The sequence below is a fragment of the Polyodon spathula genome, chromosome 15 (assembly GCF_017654505.1).
Source record: "Polyodon spathula isolate WHYD16114869_AA chromosome 15, ASM1765450v1, whole genome shotgun sequence".
NCBI lineage: Eukaryota > Metazoa > Chordata > Actinopteri > Acipenseriformes > Polyodontidae > Polyodon > Polyodon spathula.
Genome location: NC_054548.1, coordinates 1610437 through 1627500, shown reverse-complemented (window position 1 = coordinate 1627500; position 17064 = coordinate 1610437). Strand labels below are relative to the sequence as shown.

At 39.0% G+C, this 17064-nt stretch overlaps 2 protein-coding genes across 2 annotated transcripts; one reads left to right on the top strand and one right to left on the bottom strand.

Moving 5' to 3' along the window:
• Nucleotides 1-4815: 4815 nt before the first annotated feature.
• LOC121327481 (coiled-coil domain-containing protein 122-like) lies at nucleotides 4816-6994 on the top strand. The gene is made up of 3 exons (XM_041271554.1): nucleotides 4816-5175; nucleotides 6330-6446; nucleotides 6845-6994. The coding sequence occupies exons 1-3, from the start codon at nucleotides 4816-4818 to the stop codon at nucleotides 6992-6994; spliced, it is 627 nt and encodes a 208-aa protein (XP_041127488.1).
• Nucleotides 6995-9710: 2716 nt separating this feature from the next.
• On the bottom strand, nucleotides 9711-17054 carry LOC121327823 (GPALPP motifs-containing protein 1-like). The gene is made up of 8 exons (XM_041272046.1): nucleotides 16809-17054; nucleotides 15825-15996; nucleotides 15424-15531; nucleotides 14612-14717; nucleotides 11499-11624; nucleotides 10965-11129; nucleotides 10564-10665; nucleotides 9711-10234 (listed from the first exon to the last, which is right to left on the bottom strand). The coding sequence occupies exons 1-8, from the start codon at nucleotides 16891-16893 to the stop codon at nucleotides 10016-10018; spliced, it is 1083 nt and encodes a 360-aa protein (XP_041127980.1). The 5' UTR covers nucleotides 16894-17054; the 3' UTR covers nucleotides 9711-10015.
• Nucleotides 17055-17064: the final 10 nt, after the last annotated feature.

Genomic DNA, 17064 nt, shown 5'->3' with positions numbered 1-17064 from the left:
TGGTGGGCAGAACAAAGTGATGATTTGTTTTAAACCAGATTTCGCTCAGAGGGGGACCATGGCCTGTGTATACAGTGTGAAACCAAAGTATCATTACATTAATTAATTATTGTCATTATATTACAAAATGCAGAGATTTAAAACATATTTTCTTTCTCCTCATTAGCAACATACTTGAGTGTTAGAGAATGTGGGCTACACTAATGAGAGAATTTTTTTTTTTTATTACCCCTTTATAGGACACTTTCAGGCTTGTAATCCATGTGTCTCAGGTATAAATGTTCATTAGTCAGCTAAGGAAGCCTCTTTTTTAATTAGAAGTAAGATTTATTAAGACTGTGCTTCTTGGCACGAAATAAATGCACTGAGAGCTAGATCTTTATTAAATATTACATCAATAAATAAAATACATTAATAAAGGCGGTATTTATTTTTTATAGCTGAAATAGACCTAATAGTCAACTAGTCAATTACGAAAGTATGTCACATAGTCTTTATTTTGTTTATGGTAAGATAAAGGTAACTGCAAATGATTTATTAATGGTGACCTATTCAACTACTGGTATTTGTATCTCAACTGTACTAGCGCAAGCATTATGGCTCCCTCATGGGTGCAGTCTGTGTAACCACCTTCCTGTGTATCAGACCTCGAGTTTTAAATACATACTGTGAATGTCTCAATACCTAGAAATGTTTCAACATTGAAGCAAAAGTATGAAATCAGCATTACACTACATAAAATGTATCTGCCTGTACCTATCTGCCTGTACCTATGATAATCAAACAGTCCACACAAAAAGACAAAAATAAGTGTGTATTAAGATCAGAAACTACAGTGAAATAATGTGTCATTCAGTCATGTTTCTACCCCCAGGAAATATGTAGACCAGTAAACACTGAATATGCATTCATTTATTTAACATACTCTAGTTCTGCAATTACACAGCAAGAAATATTGCTGTAATGCAAAATGTGGGAGCACTAATGGAAACATTACTGTATTTGCCTCAAAACAATGCATTGGTATGTGTATAAAATACTTATAAAAACAACAAATTTGATTACAACTTCATTTATTTGTCAGATCTTTCTTTGAATAAGAAGAAATTCAAAATATTTACACTTCATGCAATAAAAAATGTATATTAAGAATCAGAATGCTGCCGTTATACTTGTTTATTTCAGGTGTAAAATTAGAACAAAAGGTCCTCAAAATAACTTCATTTTCAAAGACAGCTGAATCTCTAAGTAAATATGAAAGCAAGGGTTTCTGTCACCCCCACATTTATTAAAGGATTTCTAAAATCACGCTAATAGATGGGAATAAGGAACGGAAGGCACGGTCTGCAAGGATCCCGACAGGCTGCTGGAACTCAGTCATGTTTATTCCATAGGTCTGCAGCTGAATCCAGGACTGACTATACAGCTCAGTTCAGAGAGACTATAAAACAAACTAGCTTACAAAACACCTGCTCATTGTCAGCGAATATACTTCTTGGGAAGAATAGTGACCTTTGTAGCAGGTGGGGAGTCTTTAGAGAGGGACAATTGGAAACTACGTAGACCAATTAATCCTGTTAAAAGATCACACATACACGATTAAAACACAGAAGTTACAACAGCAGGTAAGGAACACGAATAGATTACAATTAACATTAATGAAAGAATCCAAGATCAGGTAAACTACAACTAACAGCAATGGGATAATTAGAAATCGAATTCAGTGCAAGTACATGATCAATTAAGTAGTTGAATTTCATACAGATAATTGTATAATTAAACCTGTGCAGCTCATATAATCAAGACAATAGTGATAAAATGAGTAACTACTACACTAAAAAGGATACTACAACCATGTAAATTACTACACTCCAAACCAAGTGAAGATCACACAAACAATCATTTAAGCTAAAGAAACATACACATGTTCTTCCTTCCTAAAAGCAACGTGCAAGGCTCCGGGAATACAAACACACACCACTCAACAACAGAGCGCTTACAAGCTTAACTCCCATAGAGAGTGCCAAACACCACATTTAGCTCAAACTTTTCATACGGCATGTATGGGCTGGTTACAACCACAGACAGCTCAACAGTCATATCCACTGCTTTAACTGCACAAAGCAGTTTAGACCAAATGAAAGCTCAAAACAATTCTACTACCTCCATCAACGGGGCATACTCACAAACAAAAAAAGACTGGTTAAATCTCCCTGTATTCCTAATAAATTTCCCTATATACCTGACCACACCCCCATCTATTCTATTACCATCCCCTATGCTGTATACCTGACCACACCCTTAATTATTCTATTACCACCCCCTATACTGTATACCTGACCACACCCCTAACTATTCTATTACCACCCCCTACACTGTATACCTGACCATCCCCTAGGCTGTATACCTGACCACACCCATAACTATTCTATTACCATCCCCTATACTGTATACCTGGCCATACCCCTGTCTATTCTATTTCCATCCCCTATACCATCCCTAAGAATTACTCTGAATATTCAAAGCCCTCAACTCTTTCCTTACCTCTAATCTCATTTCCCTATATCTAGCACATTCTACCATCAGGTGTTCCCCAGTTTCAATAACCCCACATCTCATATATGATCCATTCTCATGTGCTCCAATTCTATTGAAATGTTCATTTAAAGTTGACCGTCCTATAAACAGCATTATTAGGTTACCTTTCTCCTGTCTATTCCCTCCATACCATTCTTCCTACTTTATTTTGTGATTTATATCATTTACGCCCTTTTCCCCTATTCCACATATTCTGCTATTCATCCACTATAATTCCCTATTATTTTATAATACTCCCTTAACCCATAATGCACATCCATACCCACATTCACTTTCTTCACTGGTATTTTTTCATTCCCCACTATTCCTATATCTATACACACTTTCTGACACTAGATACATTACTTCCTGTACTAAATCCTTTCTATCCCCTTTTTCTTCATTCTTAATTGCCTGTAGCCTTGACAACGAATCTGAAAATGACTGCCCTCTCTACCTTAACCTCTATAATCCATTGTAATGCCAAAATAATCCCTATGAGTTCAGTCATCAATAGACACGTTATCTATAATACATTCACATTTTCCTACCTCAAATTCTGGAATGTAATAAGCTGCTCCAACCCTACCATTATCTGTACTTTTAGACCCATCTGTAAAAATCTTACAGTAATTTTCCCCATACACAGTTTACCCATTTCCCCCTGTCAGTTCATAGAAAACTCCTCTTTTCTCATTTTCTTTAACTTTTAATAAATACAGATCAATTGGTGGATTTTTAAAACACCATGGACTGATGAGTTTATATTTTTTAGTCTCACCCTTCCTATCCAGTCTTTCAATGTCACTTTCTCCTCCATATCTTTCTTAATTCTCACCCCTAAACTCGTATCACAGTCATTCCTTTTCCTCATACTCCCAACAGGGCTCAAACATCCTTTGAACACGATTTGCATCTCCATTCATAATCTTAGCCTAATACCTAATTCTCATCCTCTTCCTTCTTATAAAGAAAGGCATTTCTCCAGTAACTACTTGCAGAGCTGCAGCTGGCTTTGAACACAGCGCTCCACTGCATATTCTCAGAGTCCTAGTTTGTACCACACCCAATTCCCCAGCTCCTTACTAGCTGCTTCCTCATATAGCATACATCCATAATCCGGTATAGACCTGACCAGCGCTGATCATTAACAGAGTTTTCATACTTGTTCCCCATGAGTTCCCCTATATACTACTCAGCAGGTTCATCCTTTCCACATTGATTTTGTCAATCTGCTGAGTCCATTTCAACTTCTCGTTCAACAACACCCCCAGAAATTTAAACACTGGCACTTCCTTTAACATCACCCCATCAAACTCAATTCTAATGTCATTTGTTTTCTTTTTACCAGCAAAAATAACCCCTTCTGTTTTTTTTATTTTATTTTATTTTATTAATTTTCTATTTTTTTGCTTTTCTCGGTCTCACTCCTGCACTGCCTCTTAAATGGCGTCAACCCGATTATACGTTGTTGTTATCATTGTGTCGGTTGCAGTTTAAGTCCATGGCCTGTGTTCTCAGTGTTTCATTAAAATAGCTTCATGTCACTTCCATATCTTCCATTTAGCAACATCGCTTGTGGCATCTCAGTTACCGTTTTCAGAAGCCTTCATAGAAGTGTCTCTGCAGAAGCAAGAACAAACAAATGAAGTGGAGAAAACCCGACACCTTCAAACTCAAATAAAGGTAATACATACACGCACTAATAACAACACATTATTAATGTTTTTCAAATGTAAATATGAGTTAAGAGTATTAGGCCTAGTTAAAACACTATCTTTATTACTGCCATTGCTATAGGTAGGTACTGAACTAAATTAACGTTTTTTTGTTGTATTATCTCTAATATATGGACCAGCAAGAGTTCCATTCAACACTGAAGGACTAGCAATATAGGAATACAGAATTTATGAGGATCCAAGTGTGATTTTTCCATGAAAATGTAAGATAAAGCCAGCCATATAATTGAAACTCCTGGTAAGCACTAGACTTTTGTTTCTGTGTATTAGGTTGAATCTCCCGCCACAAACATCATGGACTTACCATTTGTCTGGCATCAATAGTGGGTTATTCAAAATTTGCTCCTGCTTACAAACAGTGCTGCACAAATTCTAGACTTTGATAGATCTTAAGTATATTTACAGCAACCATCAAGGTGGCCTGTGTTGAGTAGGTAACTTGTCTTGCATTGTTTTTCAGCTCCAGCTTTCTGATCTGGAAAAGCAAAATCAAGCAGTTATGCTTAAGTTCTGGGCCACAAAGAAACACACTGGCAAGCAGGGGGATGAGATTGAACACAGACTTAAGCATTCAGAGTGCCTGGAAGCCCAGACACAAGCCCTTTATATGGAAAATGTAAATCTTCAACCTCGGATCGAACAAGAGGAAGAACATTTCCAATTGCTGTTGGCAGGATATAACACATACAGAAATAAAATGGGCGCTCACAGAGAGGTTATTGCTCATGTGGAAGGCAAAACTGCCACAAGGAGGGAACTCCTGGAAAAACGAGAAATTGTAAAAAAGCTCAAAGAAGAAAAGGAGGAGCTGAGGATTGATCTGGAGAATCCAAAAGGAAATGCAGTGAGACAAGGTCAGGTAGGGAGTGCATTGCTCAAGGTCAGGTAGGGAGTACATTGCTCAAGGTCAGGTAGGGAGTGCATTGCTCAAGGTCAGGTAGGGAGTGCATTGCTCAAGGTCAGGTAGGGAGTGCATTGCTCAAGGTCAGGTAGGGAGTGCATCGCTCAAGTTCAGGTAGGGAGTGCATCGCTCAAGTTCAGGTAGGGAGTGCATCGCTCAAGGTCAGGTAGGGAGTGCATCGCTCAAGGTCAGGTAGGGAGTGCATTGCTCAAGTTCAGGTAGGGAGTGCATTGCTCAAGGTCAGGTAGGGAGTGCATTGCTCAAGTTCAGGTAGGGAGTGCATTGCTCAAGGTCAGGTAGGGAGTGCATCGCTCAAGTTCAGGTAGGGAGTGCATCGCTCAAGTTCAGGTAGGGAGTGCATTGCTCAAGGTCAGGTAGGGAGTGCATTGCTCAAGTTCAGGTAGGGAGTGCATTGCTCAAGGTCAGGTAGAGAGTGCATTGCTCAAGTTCAGGTAGGGAGTGCATTGCTCAAGGTCAGGTAGGGAGTGCATTGCTCAAGTTCAGGTAGGGAGTGCATTGCTCAAGGTCAGGAAGGGAGTGCATTGCTCAAAGTCAGGTAGGAAGTGCATTGTTCAAAGGATTTGTATACCAAGTAAAGGCAATCATGTTGTATTACTTACACTGGAAAATAGCATTCTACACTCACTAGCTACATTGTTGCGACCCTGCACCTTATACCCAGTAAGTCCACTTTTTGAGGAAGCGAAGGCCTGTTGCATAAGACCCACAACTGGATCAATGAAGTAGCTGATTGCTGCCAAGAATGCGACATTCATTTTCATCCTGATTGATCTCCAGGGATTGTGCTGCTGGCCAAGCAGGATGACTCATGAGCTGTGTCCCTTGGAGGTGTCCAGCCTGTGAAGCTCAATAAACACTGTGGGTGTTAAGGAGTGCCCAGTAATATGTCCAGTTTGGCTCTCTATATCTGTTAGAGATTCCAGTGAATCACACTTTTTTTTCAAACACTTAACTGCTGCACACTTTAAAACATTGTTTAAATTGAATTTAGAAACTATGTTAGTGAAAAGAGACTGAAAAGTTAAATGTTTAATTGAAAAATAACAATCTTGATTTTATTGCAGTAATTCATTATCCTTGTTTGTTTTTAGGGAGATATTTACAATTTGAAGATGAGGATTTCAGAGGTAAAGGAGACTGTCAATAAAAAGATTGCATGTATTGTTAAAGAACAGGAGGTTCATATTCAACTGAAGAAGGAAGTAGAGGTAAAGTTCTTAAAGCAAGAAGGATTTCTGAGGAGCTCCACTACTTCTTAATGGGGTACAAGTAAGATACTAAGATTTTAGTCAACCAAAATACACAGAGGTAAATTCTTGATAGGATGATTACCACATTCTATGGTGGTCTTGAACTGCAAAATGCAGGCAGTAAACACATTAAGTGTAACAAATAAAGGTATGCAAATAAAATATGAAAACAAAAGAACCAATTCCCCCAAAAAACAATAGCAACCTGTGTAATGATGACACGCAAACTTAGATGTGCAGTATTATGTTTTGGTCAGAATACGTAACCTATGCGGTAGTGTTTCTTAAACACATTAGTTAGTTATGTTCTTTAATGGTTTCACTTTAACACATGGCTTATTATGGTTACCTTACAGATGCAAAACAGAAGGTGTGACGCCATTTTAAAACATCTTCACTGTCAGTTGAACAAGACGCAGTCTAATAAAAGGCAGTGGAACTGGGATATTCAACAAATGGAGAGAAAAGTTGCTCAGCTTAGAAAATGTCTTGGGATAACAGAGTAAGCAGTGTTTAGATAGTCTTGGGACTTTCTGTATGGTGTCCCAATCCAACTGTTCTGCAAGTGACATTTAATAGAGAAAAGTGTAAGGTACTGCACACAGGAAATAAAAATGTACATTATAAATATCATATGGGAGATACTGAAATTGGAGAAGGAATCTATGAAAAAGACCTAGGAGTTTTTGTTGACTCAGAAATGTCTTCATCTAGACAATGTGGGGAAGCTATAAAAAAGGCTAACAAGATGCTCGGATACATTGTGAAAAGTGTTGAATTTAAATCAAGGGAAGTAATGTTAAAACTGTACAATGCACTAGTATGACCTCATCTTGAATATTGTGTGCAGTTCTGGTCACCTCGCTATAAAAAAGATATTGCTGCTCTAGAAAGAGTGCAAAGAAGAGCGACCAGAATTATTCCAGGCTTAAAAGGCATGTCATATGCAGACAGGCTAAAAGAATTGAATCTGTTCAGTCTTGAACAAAGAAGACTATGCGGCGACCTAATTCAAGCATTCAAAATTCTAAAAGGTATTGACAGTGTCGACCCAAGGGACTTTTTCAGCCTGAAAAAAGAAACAAGGACCAGGGGTCACAACTGGAGATTAGACAAAGGGGCATTCAGAACAGAAAATAGAAGGCACTTTTTTACACAGAGAATTGTGAGGGTCTGGAATCAACTCCCCAGTAATGTTGTTGAAGCTGACACCCTGGGATCCTTCAAGAAGCTGCTTGATGAGATTCTGGGATCAATAAGCTACTAACAACCAAACGAGCAAGATGGGCCGAATGGCCTCCTCTCGTTTGTAAACTTTCTTAAGTACAGGGAAAGCACTGTCCCAAAACAGAGGGAGTGTATATGTAAGGTATACTGCATTAAAGATGAATGCATATTTGGAGAAATAACTTGTTCCTCTAGCAGCATTAGAAGGGTTTGTTTGTTACATCTGCTGGGAGGTCATTTGTTACATTAACTTAATATCTTGAATTCATGGGTTTTTTGTATGTGTAATTTTGCTGGACAGTAAGTATACAGCAGCATATATTGGCAGCTTGTTTTTTTATGTTTGACATTCGTATTTCAACATTCAACTTGTTTATCTTGACATTGAATAAATTTGTTAAATCACTAAAGATTTTTTTTGTGCTGTATTCAAATATAACTTTAATGGAAGTACCACTTAGAGAGTGAACAATCAGCGGTAACATAATAATATATAAAAGATGTCCCACCAATCTTCTCAAGGTTTATTTAAAGAGTAACTTGAGAGGGCTATAACAGAGGTAAGGTACACCTCAGTATTCTTGTTGTTTAGATTCACTTTGTTAATGGTTACACTCTGGTGCTTCAGAGGTGTACATGATGGCAGGCTTCACTGGGGCTCCACGGAGTTTTAAAACATCAACAGGATGTCAGTATAAACAAGATACTCTGGTACTGCACAGTCACACCAAGTTGCTCTTTAATCAATTATGAAGTTAACAGAGAAGAAAAAGTGGCAAACAATAGCAAGTAACCAAGACTGTTATTACAACTTCTTTATCATCTGTCCTTTTATATTGTCATACCAAATCTGTTGTGTTGTTGCATATGGTGATAGAATTCAGAAGTATTGCTTGTGAAAGTCAGTCAGTACAGCCAAGCAGAATTGTCGTTGGACACTAGCACACTTAATGGCAATCAGATTGATTGTCTTGGTACTACATTGTTTCATATTATGACTTGGAGGAAAAAAAAACATTTAATGAGTAAATACATCAGTAGATCATTCAACAAGTCAGAGTATAGAATGCAGGCACACAGATTATTTACAATCGCTGTCTGGCAAAACAAGATATTTCAAAGTTATTGAAGGTTATGTGGAATTCAATTCCTTATACCCACGGGGAAAGGGTTGTTAATAATTGTCACAGTCTGATGGACCATGTACTTGGAGGTTAGACATGATTCTGACTACACAAGCATTTCTTGAAACTCTTTTGAGTCATGGTTTTAAACGGAGTTAGAAACATTAGTAAAGATAACTCTACAAGTTCATGCCCATGCCAAGGAGCTCTTATGGGTTGTGTCCTGTTCTTCCAGCTCCTCCAGAGGCTGATAAATATATTTAAAGTAGAGCCCTTGTCTTTTGAAGGACCTCACTGCATGTAAAAGGAAATGAAGAGCATGAAGAAAATGCACCCAGTAATACAAAGAAATACACAAGGGTATACCGCAAGTCTACAGCAAGAGGGTGTGATACAAAGAAATACACAAGGTATACCGCAGCAAGAGGGTGTGATAAAGTCCCCAAAAGTGACCCCAAAACCGGTGTAATCAGGAAACCCACTTAATATACCAATTAGCATGGCCAGTCAGATTATTTTGTATATTACACAAACATTTAGTTTTTATTATTTTTTATTAAAATGTACTGTACACTTCCAATGCAGGAAGGAACAATAAAAACATCTATTTGTCTAGTAATGCACTTGGAGATATATTTCAAAGCTCTTCTTCCAGTCTTGAATAATAAAAGTTTTTTTTTTTAGTTCTAGTTTAATAGGTGTTTTTATCCTTTAAAAAAAAAACAACTAAAAACTGCCAACACTTTGAACAAAACTGCTAACACTGACAAAAGCGTGTCTACAAATTTGATACAATGTAATACAAAAGAAATCAAAAAGGTAAAAAAAATGTGTCACGCATTCATGCTGCTTAAATAGCTACATGGTATGGCTTCACTCAGGACTGGTGCCGATTGGGGGTAGTTGCCAGTGAGGAGCCTGGTATGGCTTCACTCAGGACTGGTGCCGATTGGGGGTAGTTGCCAGTGAGGAGCCTGGTATGGCTTCACTCAGGACTGGTGCCGATTGGGGGTAGTTGCCAGTGAGGAGCCATGCGAAATTAGTTCCAGTTAAGAAAATAATTTTTTACTGCCAGTTCCTGCTACTAGGAAATTATCTGCTGCCACTACATTTCCTCCACTGGCCCACAGCAGAATGAAAAGACCCCTCATCTGAAGCTCCATGGAGGGCATGTTTCTACAAGAACATGCTGCCTTTGCTGTGTGAGAAGCGCGTGTTGAGCTCCTGAGACTTTTTCAGGACAGCCTTCTTCTGGGCCTCGTCAAAGCGGTTCACCTGCAGGTCCTGGTCTCGGTCGAAGGCCCTCCTCTCCTTGGCCTTCTCTGCATCGGCCTTGGCCTTCTTCTTCAGCTTCTTGCTGTGCATGTTGATAAGGGACTCAGACCGCTTTGAATTCTGGTTTAGAACAGACAAAATATACAAGTATTATACAAATGTTATTACCCAGTTAAAATACGTATGCAACAGGAGGACAAGAGATTGGGTGCGACCCTGTGACCATGCACTCCTCAAGTGAGCATGTTAACCCCTGCAGAAAACAGCAAGGCTATCTTTCACAGGCAGTGAAAATACACACAGAAACTGTGCCCCAATTCAACTACTGGAAAAATGTTTTGGGATTTCAGTATTACAAGTTCATGTTTTAAATGGGGTAATAATCTTGCATTAGAGCGATAACAATTGCGATTGTCAGGCCATGTCAAAAGCATTTGAAAGAAACCTACATTGTGGATGGAGACCTGCTCTGCAAGTCTTCTGTCTCTTTCTGAAACCTGGACATCTTCCTCCTTATCTGGTTCAGAGGTCTCTTTTCCTTCAAGCCGTTCCTGGTTAAAACAATGAAATTTGTAGGAATGATTTGCTGATGGCAGGCAGTTGGGCTCCATTAGCACACATTCCCAATTACATACAATTTTACAAGTTATTCTTTATGTCCACTGACAGTACAAGACAACTCAGATTGAAAAATTAAAATCACAATTGTAATTCTATTTGGAACTTAAACTTGGCTGATGACCTTAAAGAAAGCAAAACTATGTTTGTAGGCATACATATATTATCAAACCTCTCTCACACTTATTCAGCTACTTTCTATAATTAAAATTTTCAGCATGCGTGTACCAACCCTTATTTTCTTCTCCTTGTCGGCCGGCGTCTCTGTCCACAATGACCGGTCTTTGGACTCTGGGCCAGCACGCTTTTTAAAAGTCCTGGCTCCCAGGCCAATGTGCTGCAGTACTGGGGGGAGTTCAGTCATCCAGCTCTCCCGCGCAAGGTCCTTGGATCCATCCTGCAGTACAACGACAAAATCATTTGTCACACTTCAGCAGGGAAGAATATTTACTGGCCATGCAGTGAGAGACAAGACACAGCGAGGTGAGAGTAGTGACAGAGAGACAGCTGGTAGAACTTTTTGGCTTAAAACTAAATATACCCACAACACAAAATAAAATAAAACCACTATGCACATGCAAGAGAAAAAGAGAATACTGTGTGCTAGAATGAATACTGATACATGAGCACCTGCTGCTGAGTAATCTAAATTGGGTGTATTTTATCCATTTCAACCATAAATTGTTTATAAATTTACATTTTAATACAAAATGGAAAACTATGTAGCATTACACTATATGAACATGAAGAAAAACGTCTCTCTCACATCTCCAGAAGTAAGCTTTTCTTTCATCTTTTGGGCCCTGCGTTCAAACTCCATGGCAACATTGTATTCCACTGGCCCTTTGGAAGGCAAAGGACCAATAACTTCCTCTTCATCACTACCAGAGGCCTGTAAAATACAGAAAATGACATTTTTAAAACAAAACAGGTTATTTTAGTATTCAAATGTTAGTTCCTCTTTATATAAAATGTTTTCATATGGAAACTTGCAACACTAAATCCAAGAAATAAATGAGTATGTTTATTACTTTTACCAGTAGGGTAATGTATTAAATATTATTAATTACACTTCTGGAACAAAACATACATTCATGAACATTCTGAGGTTGATTAATGTTCTGGGGGCATGAATGCTCACTAATACCCGGTAGATTTGAGATTTGGGGTCATCCTTATCTGAAGAAATGGATTTCTATTTTAGGTATGTTAGGAACTTGTACATCAATGGGTCGCTTGCTTCTCTATCAATCACTGCACTGAACTAAAGTTGTGATTGCCTAGTACTGCATTGTACCAATTCAATGAATTATTTTCTTGGGGAGGGAAAATTTATCTTAAACAGCAAACAATTAACTGCTATGCACGCAGTAACCACAAGAGAGAGCCCTACTTCATTTTTTAACAAACACTACTGGACGAAAAATAATGTATGGGTTACTATAGAAATGTACTGACAACCCTACAAATACTGTATTAGGTAATAATTGCTAATACACAAAACATTATGTAACTGTTATATTAATGGCCTAGGTGAGGAGGAAATGCTTTGCACTAAGACTGTTTTATTATTTTTATTTTTTTAAATAACCTTGTTGATAGGTTAACATTTCTCCCCCGTCGCAAATAATGCTGAATCAGCTAGGCTGGTCAGTAAAACACTGAATCCTTTTGTATGGAGAATCTCAGTAGCTAAGGCTCATGGTTTATCAACTGATTCAGATTCAGTTGTATTGAGTTTGCCCACTGATGATGATAAGTTGGGTGCCTGCTAATATGAAAAACAGTGAGTTTTGGCCCCCTACTGTATTCTGGATGAATGGCAACCCTTTTAAAGTGACCTTGTGTGAGCAGAAAGAAGTGTATAGTAACAATGTGTACAGATCCAGAACTATTGTACATGGTGCAGAAGTAACCCTGACACATAAATTAAAGCATAATCCTCTTGTTAATTGTTCATCAGTGACTGGGCCCAGACTTTGTCCGGCACGCAGTCATTTGGCTAAACACTGTAGAATCTTGTTTGAATGCAACGATTCTGTAGGTGTTTCTTTCTCTCATTTAAATGTAAACCCAAAAGATATTAAGAGGATTGAATGCATGAGTTGTGATGAAGGTCACTTAGTGAAATGGGCGCATCTGGGAAAATTAGAATGTGAGGAAGGTGTCCCTGCTAAGCGTGTACAAGTGTCTTGTAGGTACAAAGTCAAGGCCATGGCGACTCACACCTGTGATGCGAGACGATGGATTCGAGAGCCTATTGTCGTGTTCACTGAGCCTACCCTAGTGCAACCTGAGACCAAAGTGGAGTCCTGCTGGGAGCGAGCTGAAACCCTTGACTTTGTGCCTATTTAAAATGAAATGTATTAGTGCAAAAATATGTGTTATAATCCTTTGTATTGTTTGTATAATCTTTAGTTTGGAAAATTGTGTCTTGAAGTCGTGCCAGAAAGTAAAGGGATAGTTGGCATGAAGAGTGGAGTTCTCTTATCAAACAGCGTCAAGGTTAGAGTGTCTTCTCACCATAGAAAAATTGGAAAAAACGCTGGAAAAATTGGAAAGCTAAGCGCACAACTAGAAAACTGGTTTTAGCTGGTTTTTGTGCAGCTGAAAAAAATAGGAGGTCGTCCGCAGTTCAGCTGAATTCGTGCTGTTAGGAAACTCATAGGACAGAGACATTACAATCTTACACTTAAATAAAAAACAAATAGATCATCCATGAAGAGAAACTCTATATTGGGAAAAACATAAGATGGAAGTTCCCTATAATATCTGTTAAGCACACGCCAGTAAAGAGAGAAGGAAAACTAATTTGAAGAATAGAATGGCATGAGGGAATATATTACTAGACATTAATACATATAATCAATATAATCATAACTAATAGTGTTGTTTATATTTCAAACAACACTTATAGATTCAACAATAACATTAGTGTTGTATATACTTTAAACAACACTTATATACTCAACATAACACTATAGTGTTGTATACATTTCAAACAACACTTATATATTCAAAATAATATTATTTACTAGCTTTTTAGATAGAGGAGGGGTCGAGAAATGAGCGGGTGAGATCATGATTGGATGTGTAGACCAGGTGTCATATCTTGAAAAATTGCTGACACAAGGCTCTAAATTTTTAGGCTGTTGTGTGCCAAAGAGATAAGAATTGGACTTGATAAAGGCTCTCCATGTATTCCTATGGAGACGAATCCTATAAAAACTCACACTTTTCACAAAGGGGTACCACATTCAAGACCTTTGCTTGACAGGGTGAAGTGGTCCATCACTTCCAGATCTCCACCAGACTGATTCCTTTGTTCACGCTACTTTTCCTTATAATAGGAGGTAAGCATATTACTAACATTACTATATCTTACATGTATTGGTTGCATTGCTATAAGGTTTTGAAACTATGTTTTGGTTTTAAGAGAGTGTTATATTGAATGAAACTGAAATATAGAAGTGGGTGCTTATAGACTGCATGTGTTGGAATTTGGAGGTCTGATCAACCTACCTTTTTCCAAATATTAAAAGCATTTTAATAAAGCGAAAGAGCATTGTTCTGATTTGTAAACTTAAAATGAATGAGTCTTGAGTGTCTTTCTTTTCGATTAAATAAAGGTTATATGGACTTACTTACAGCTCGTCCAGTGCTCGAACATAAACCACTAGGAGTTTATAACATCTCTGTCCTCCTAACGTCTCCCCTGAGTTAAGAGTGTGTGCAGAGTAAACAGAAAATAAACAAGACCGAATAAAAAGAGTAGGTGAAAATGTGCGAAACGCAGCAGACGCGACACCCCACACAACGTGGTTCATCATGGTGTAGCTCCTAAAATCAGGCACACTGCTGTAGTGAAAATCTCCTTACTGCTTCACTGTAGCCAGGGGGCAATGCAGGGCCTGTGTAGTCTTCATCTTCCTCATCGTGGTCTGGTTTTCGAAAGCCAGGGGGCAACGCTGGTCCAACAACAGGCCTTGGGGAGAGAAACATGAGATCTCATTAGGTCTGCTGTGCAAGGAGCAAAGGATCACCCAGCCACTTCTAAAGTGAATATGGCTAACAAAAACAAATGAAATAAAGTTTTACCTGTTGTGTACTTTCATTTGCTAGATAGCAGCTGGTATGTTGATGACGTAAAAGAAGTGTCTGAAGGGGTGGATGAAAAGACCAAAGAAGCGCAGCAATGCCTGAAAGCATGGCTTCCAGACAGAAGCTTTGTGTAGTACCAGGTCAAATGAATTTTCAGAACCGCACAGAGACGTACAGACAGAAGTGTTGACAGCTAAGATTTATGAAATGACTTTGTCAGCTACAACTATTTTATTAAAGAACGTTGCACCTGGATATAGGCTGTGCCTTCTGGTGTGTGACAGTGTACTGTAAATGCTGATGTGCCACTCTAATATATAAAAGGGATACCCGTCATGGCAGCAGGGGCTGATCATTGCTTTTTGAGTCACTGTACATCAGCACACTGACTTCCACCCTTCTGAGATTTACTTACAGTAGCACACATGGGGTTTATATATGCATGTCGGTCCAGTTGTGAAAACACATTTCACAATTATAATTTAGGATATGGCTGGAACTTGGGCTGTGAGGACTAGAAATGCCCAACATCACCAATGTATGTAATATAGAAGAAGAAAGAAAAACAACAGGGGTTGAATTGCTGTCACCTCTCAGGAGACTCATGCCTTTTTTGATATCCAGGTGGGAGTGCAGGTCCAAAGAAGCCGTCATCATTGTCATCCTCCTGGTCTGTGCTCTGTATCCGCAGCTGCTTGCTGGAGGGTTAGGAAAGAGCAAAGACATGACGGCATGCAGATCAGTAGGGACACACTGGGTTTGCTATCAAATCAAAACAGCTGCATTTCCTTTCCAAATGAAAAGGAACACTGGAGGTACATGGGAAATTGTTATAACTCAACAACATTCACGTGCCGAGGACGCCTGCATGCATCATCTGTATGTAAGGTTCAATGGGCGCAGTGCATTTCTGCCCCCTCTACGATCATATTAAATGTCTGCCCTACCAATTTGTTTCCAGTGTTTTTATTATTTAATAGCTCCAACAAACCTGGGTTTTGGGCCATCTGTGTCCTCCTCGGAGTCTGGCTTGATGGGATAGCCTTGGGGTAAAGCTTCCCTCTGCTTCCCTCTCTTAAAGTGCCTCTCATCCTCCTCGCTGTCGTCAGAAGACCCCGAACTGCCCCTCGCTCGGTAGCCCGGAGGCAAAGCTGGTCCTACAGCTATATAAAACGCGCATTAACATTGCTCATCTCTCTGAGGGAGAAAAGGGAGGGGCACTTCGAATACTACCCCAGTCTGTTTTAGAGAACAAGGCAACATACTGCAAAACCGTTGTTTACTTGTTTTAAATGTGTGGCCACAGAGATGTTACATCGTATTTTCAAGACTGTCCTCGAAGGGCAATTCTCTACAACAGCTCCTGCATTATGAATGCAAGGTCCACAGCACACATTTGCGTATCTTCATGCAAACACTGTCTGTCGAGATTTAGGAGACGAATGGGTAACACTTTACATTAAGCGTCTCTGATTACGGGTTGTTTAAGTAGTTACTTAGTAAATACATGTGTGCTGAGCCACAATAACAATGTTAGTACGTCTAACCCTAACCCTTTTCTGATATAATTGTGTGCTTGTGTAGCGATCTCGGTTCCCGTAGGTAGGCGCTACACTTGCATATATTGTGCAAAGAAATTCACACATTAAATCATTACTGTCAGTTCGTAATGCACTGAATGAACTAGCCCTTTAATTAATCAATACGGCCCCACAGTGGGTGTGATTAACGAGATAACCACACACCTAGCAGTAAAGGCATTTAAATCATTTTAAACGTGTAATGTTACGTTTAAATGTAAAACGAATAAAATATGTATTCAATATTTAACAGTGGGGACACTATCCGAATATGCACTGGAATTACTTTGCACGTCACAACCTAAAAATAAATAATAAAAGGAGCCATCTTGTATTTATAGGTAGGGTAGAGTATTTGATTCCCGCAGTATTTACACACAAACCACAGGCTTCACCTTCGTCTGACTCCCCGTCCGAATCGTCACTTCTGTCTTCTCTGAACCCCGGTGGAAGGGCCGGTCCAATTATTCCCTCAGACATGACAGTGGTCAGTATAGTGTAATCATGTACATATTCAAAGAGACACTAGCAGTGTAATACTCCTGCCCGTCGTGATCTCCCCAAGTGAAAAGGGTCCTTTCACCCTCACCGTCTCAACAACACATTGGTGACAGAGTTAGGCGCAGATTAGGGCAAATTACCAGCATGTAC

Bases quoted from the DNA above. Each gene is read 5' to 3' on its own strand.
- LOC121327481 (XM_041271554.1), top strand. From the start codon at position 4,816: ATGCTTAAGTTCTGGGCCACAAAGAAACACACTGGCAAGCAGGGGGAT. The intron at 5,176-6,329 runs GTAGGGAGTGCA...GTTTGTTTTTAG, and splicing joins ATGCAGTGAGACAAGGTCAG to GGAGATATTTACAATTTGAA. The intron at 6,447-6,844 runs GTAAAGTTCTTA...GTTACCTTACAG, and splicing joins AACTGAAGAAGGAAGTAGAG to ATGCAAAACAGAAGGTGTGA.
- LOC121327823 (XM_041272046.1), bottom strand. From the start codon at position 16,893: ATGTCTGAGGGAATAATTGGACCGGCCCTTCCACCGGGGTTCAGAGAA. The intron at 15,997-16,808 runs GTGAAGCCTGTG...CGTTTTATATAG, and splicing joins GGACGGGGAGTCAGACGAAG to CTGTAGGACCAGCTTTGCCT. The intron at 10,666-10,964 runs GTTGGTACACGC...TGTTTTAACCAG, and splicing joins ACAAGGAGAAGAAAATAAGG to GAACGGCTTGAAGGAAAAGA.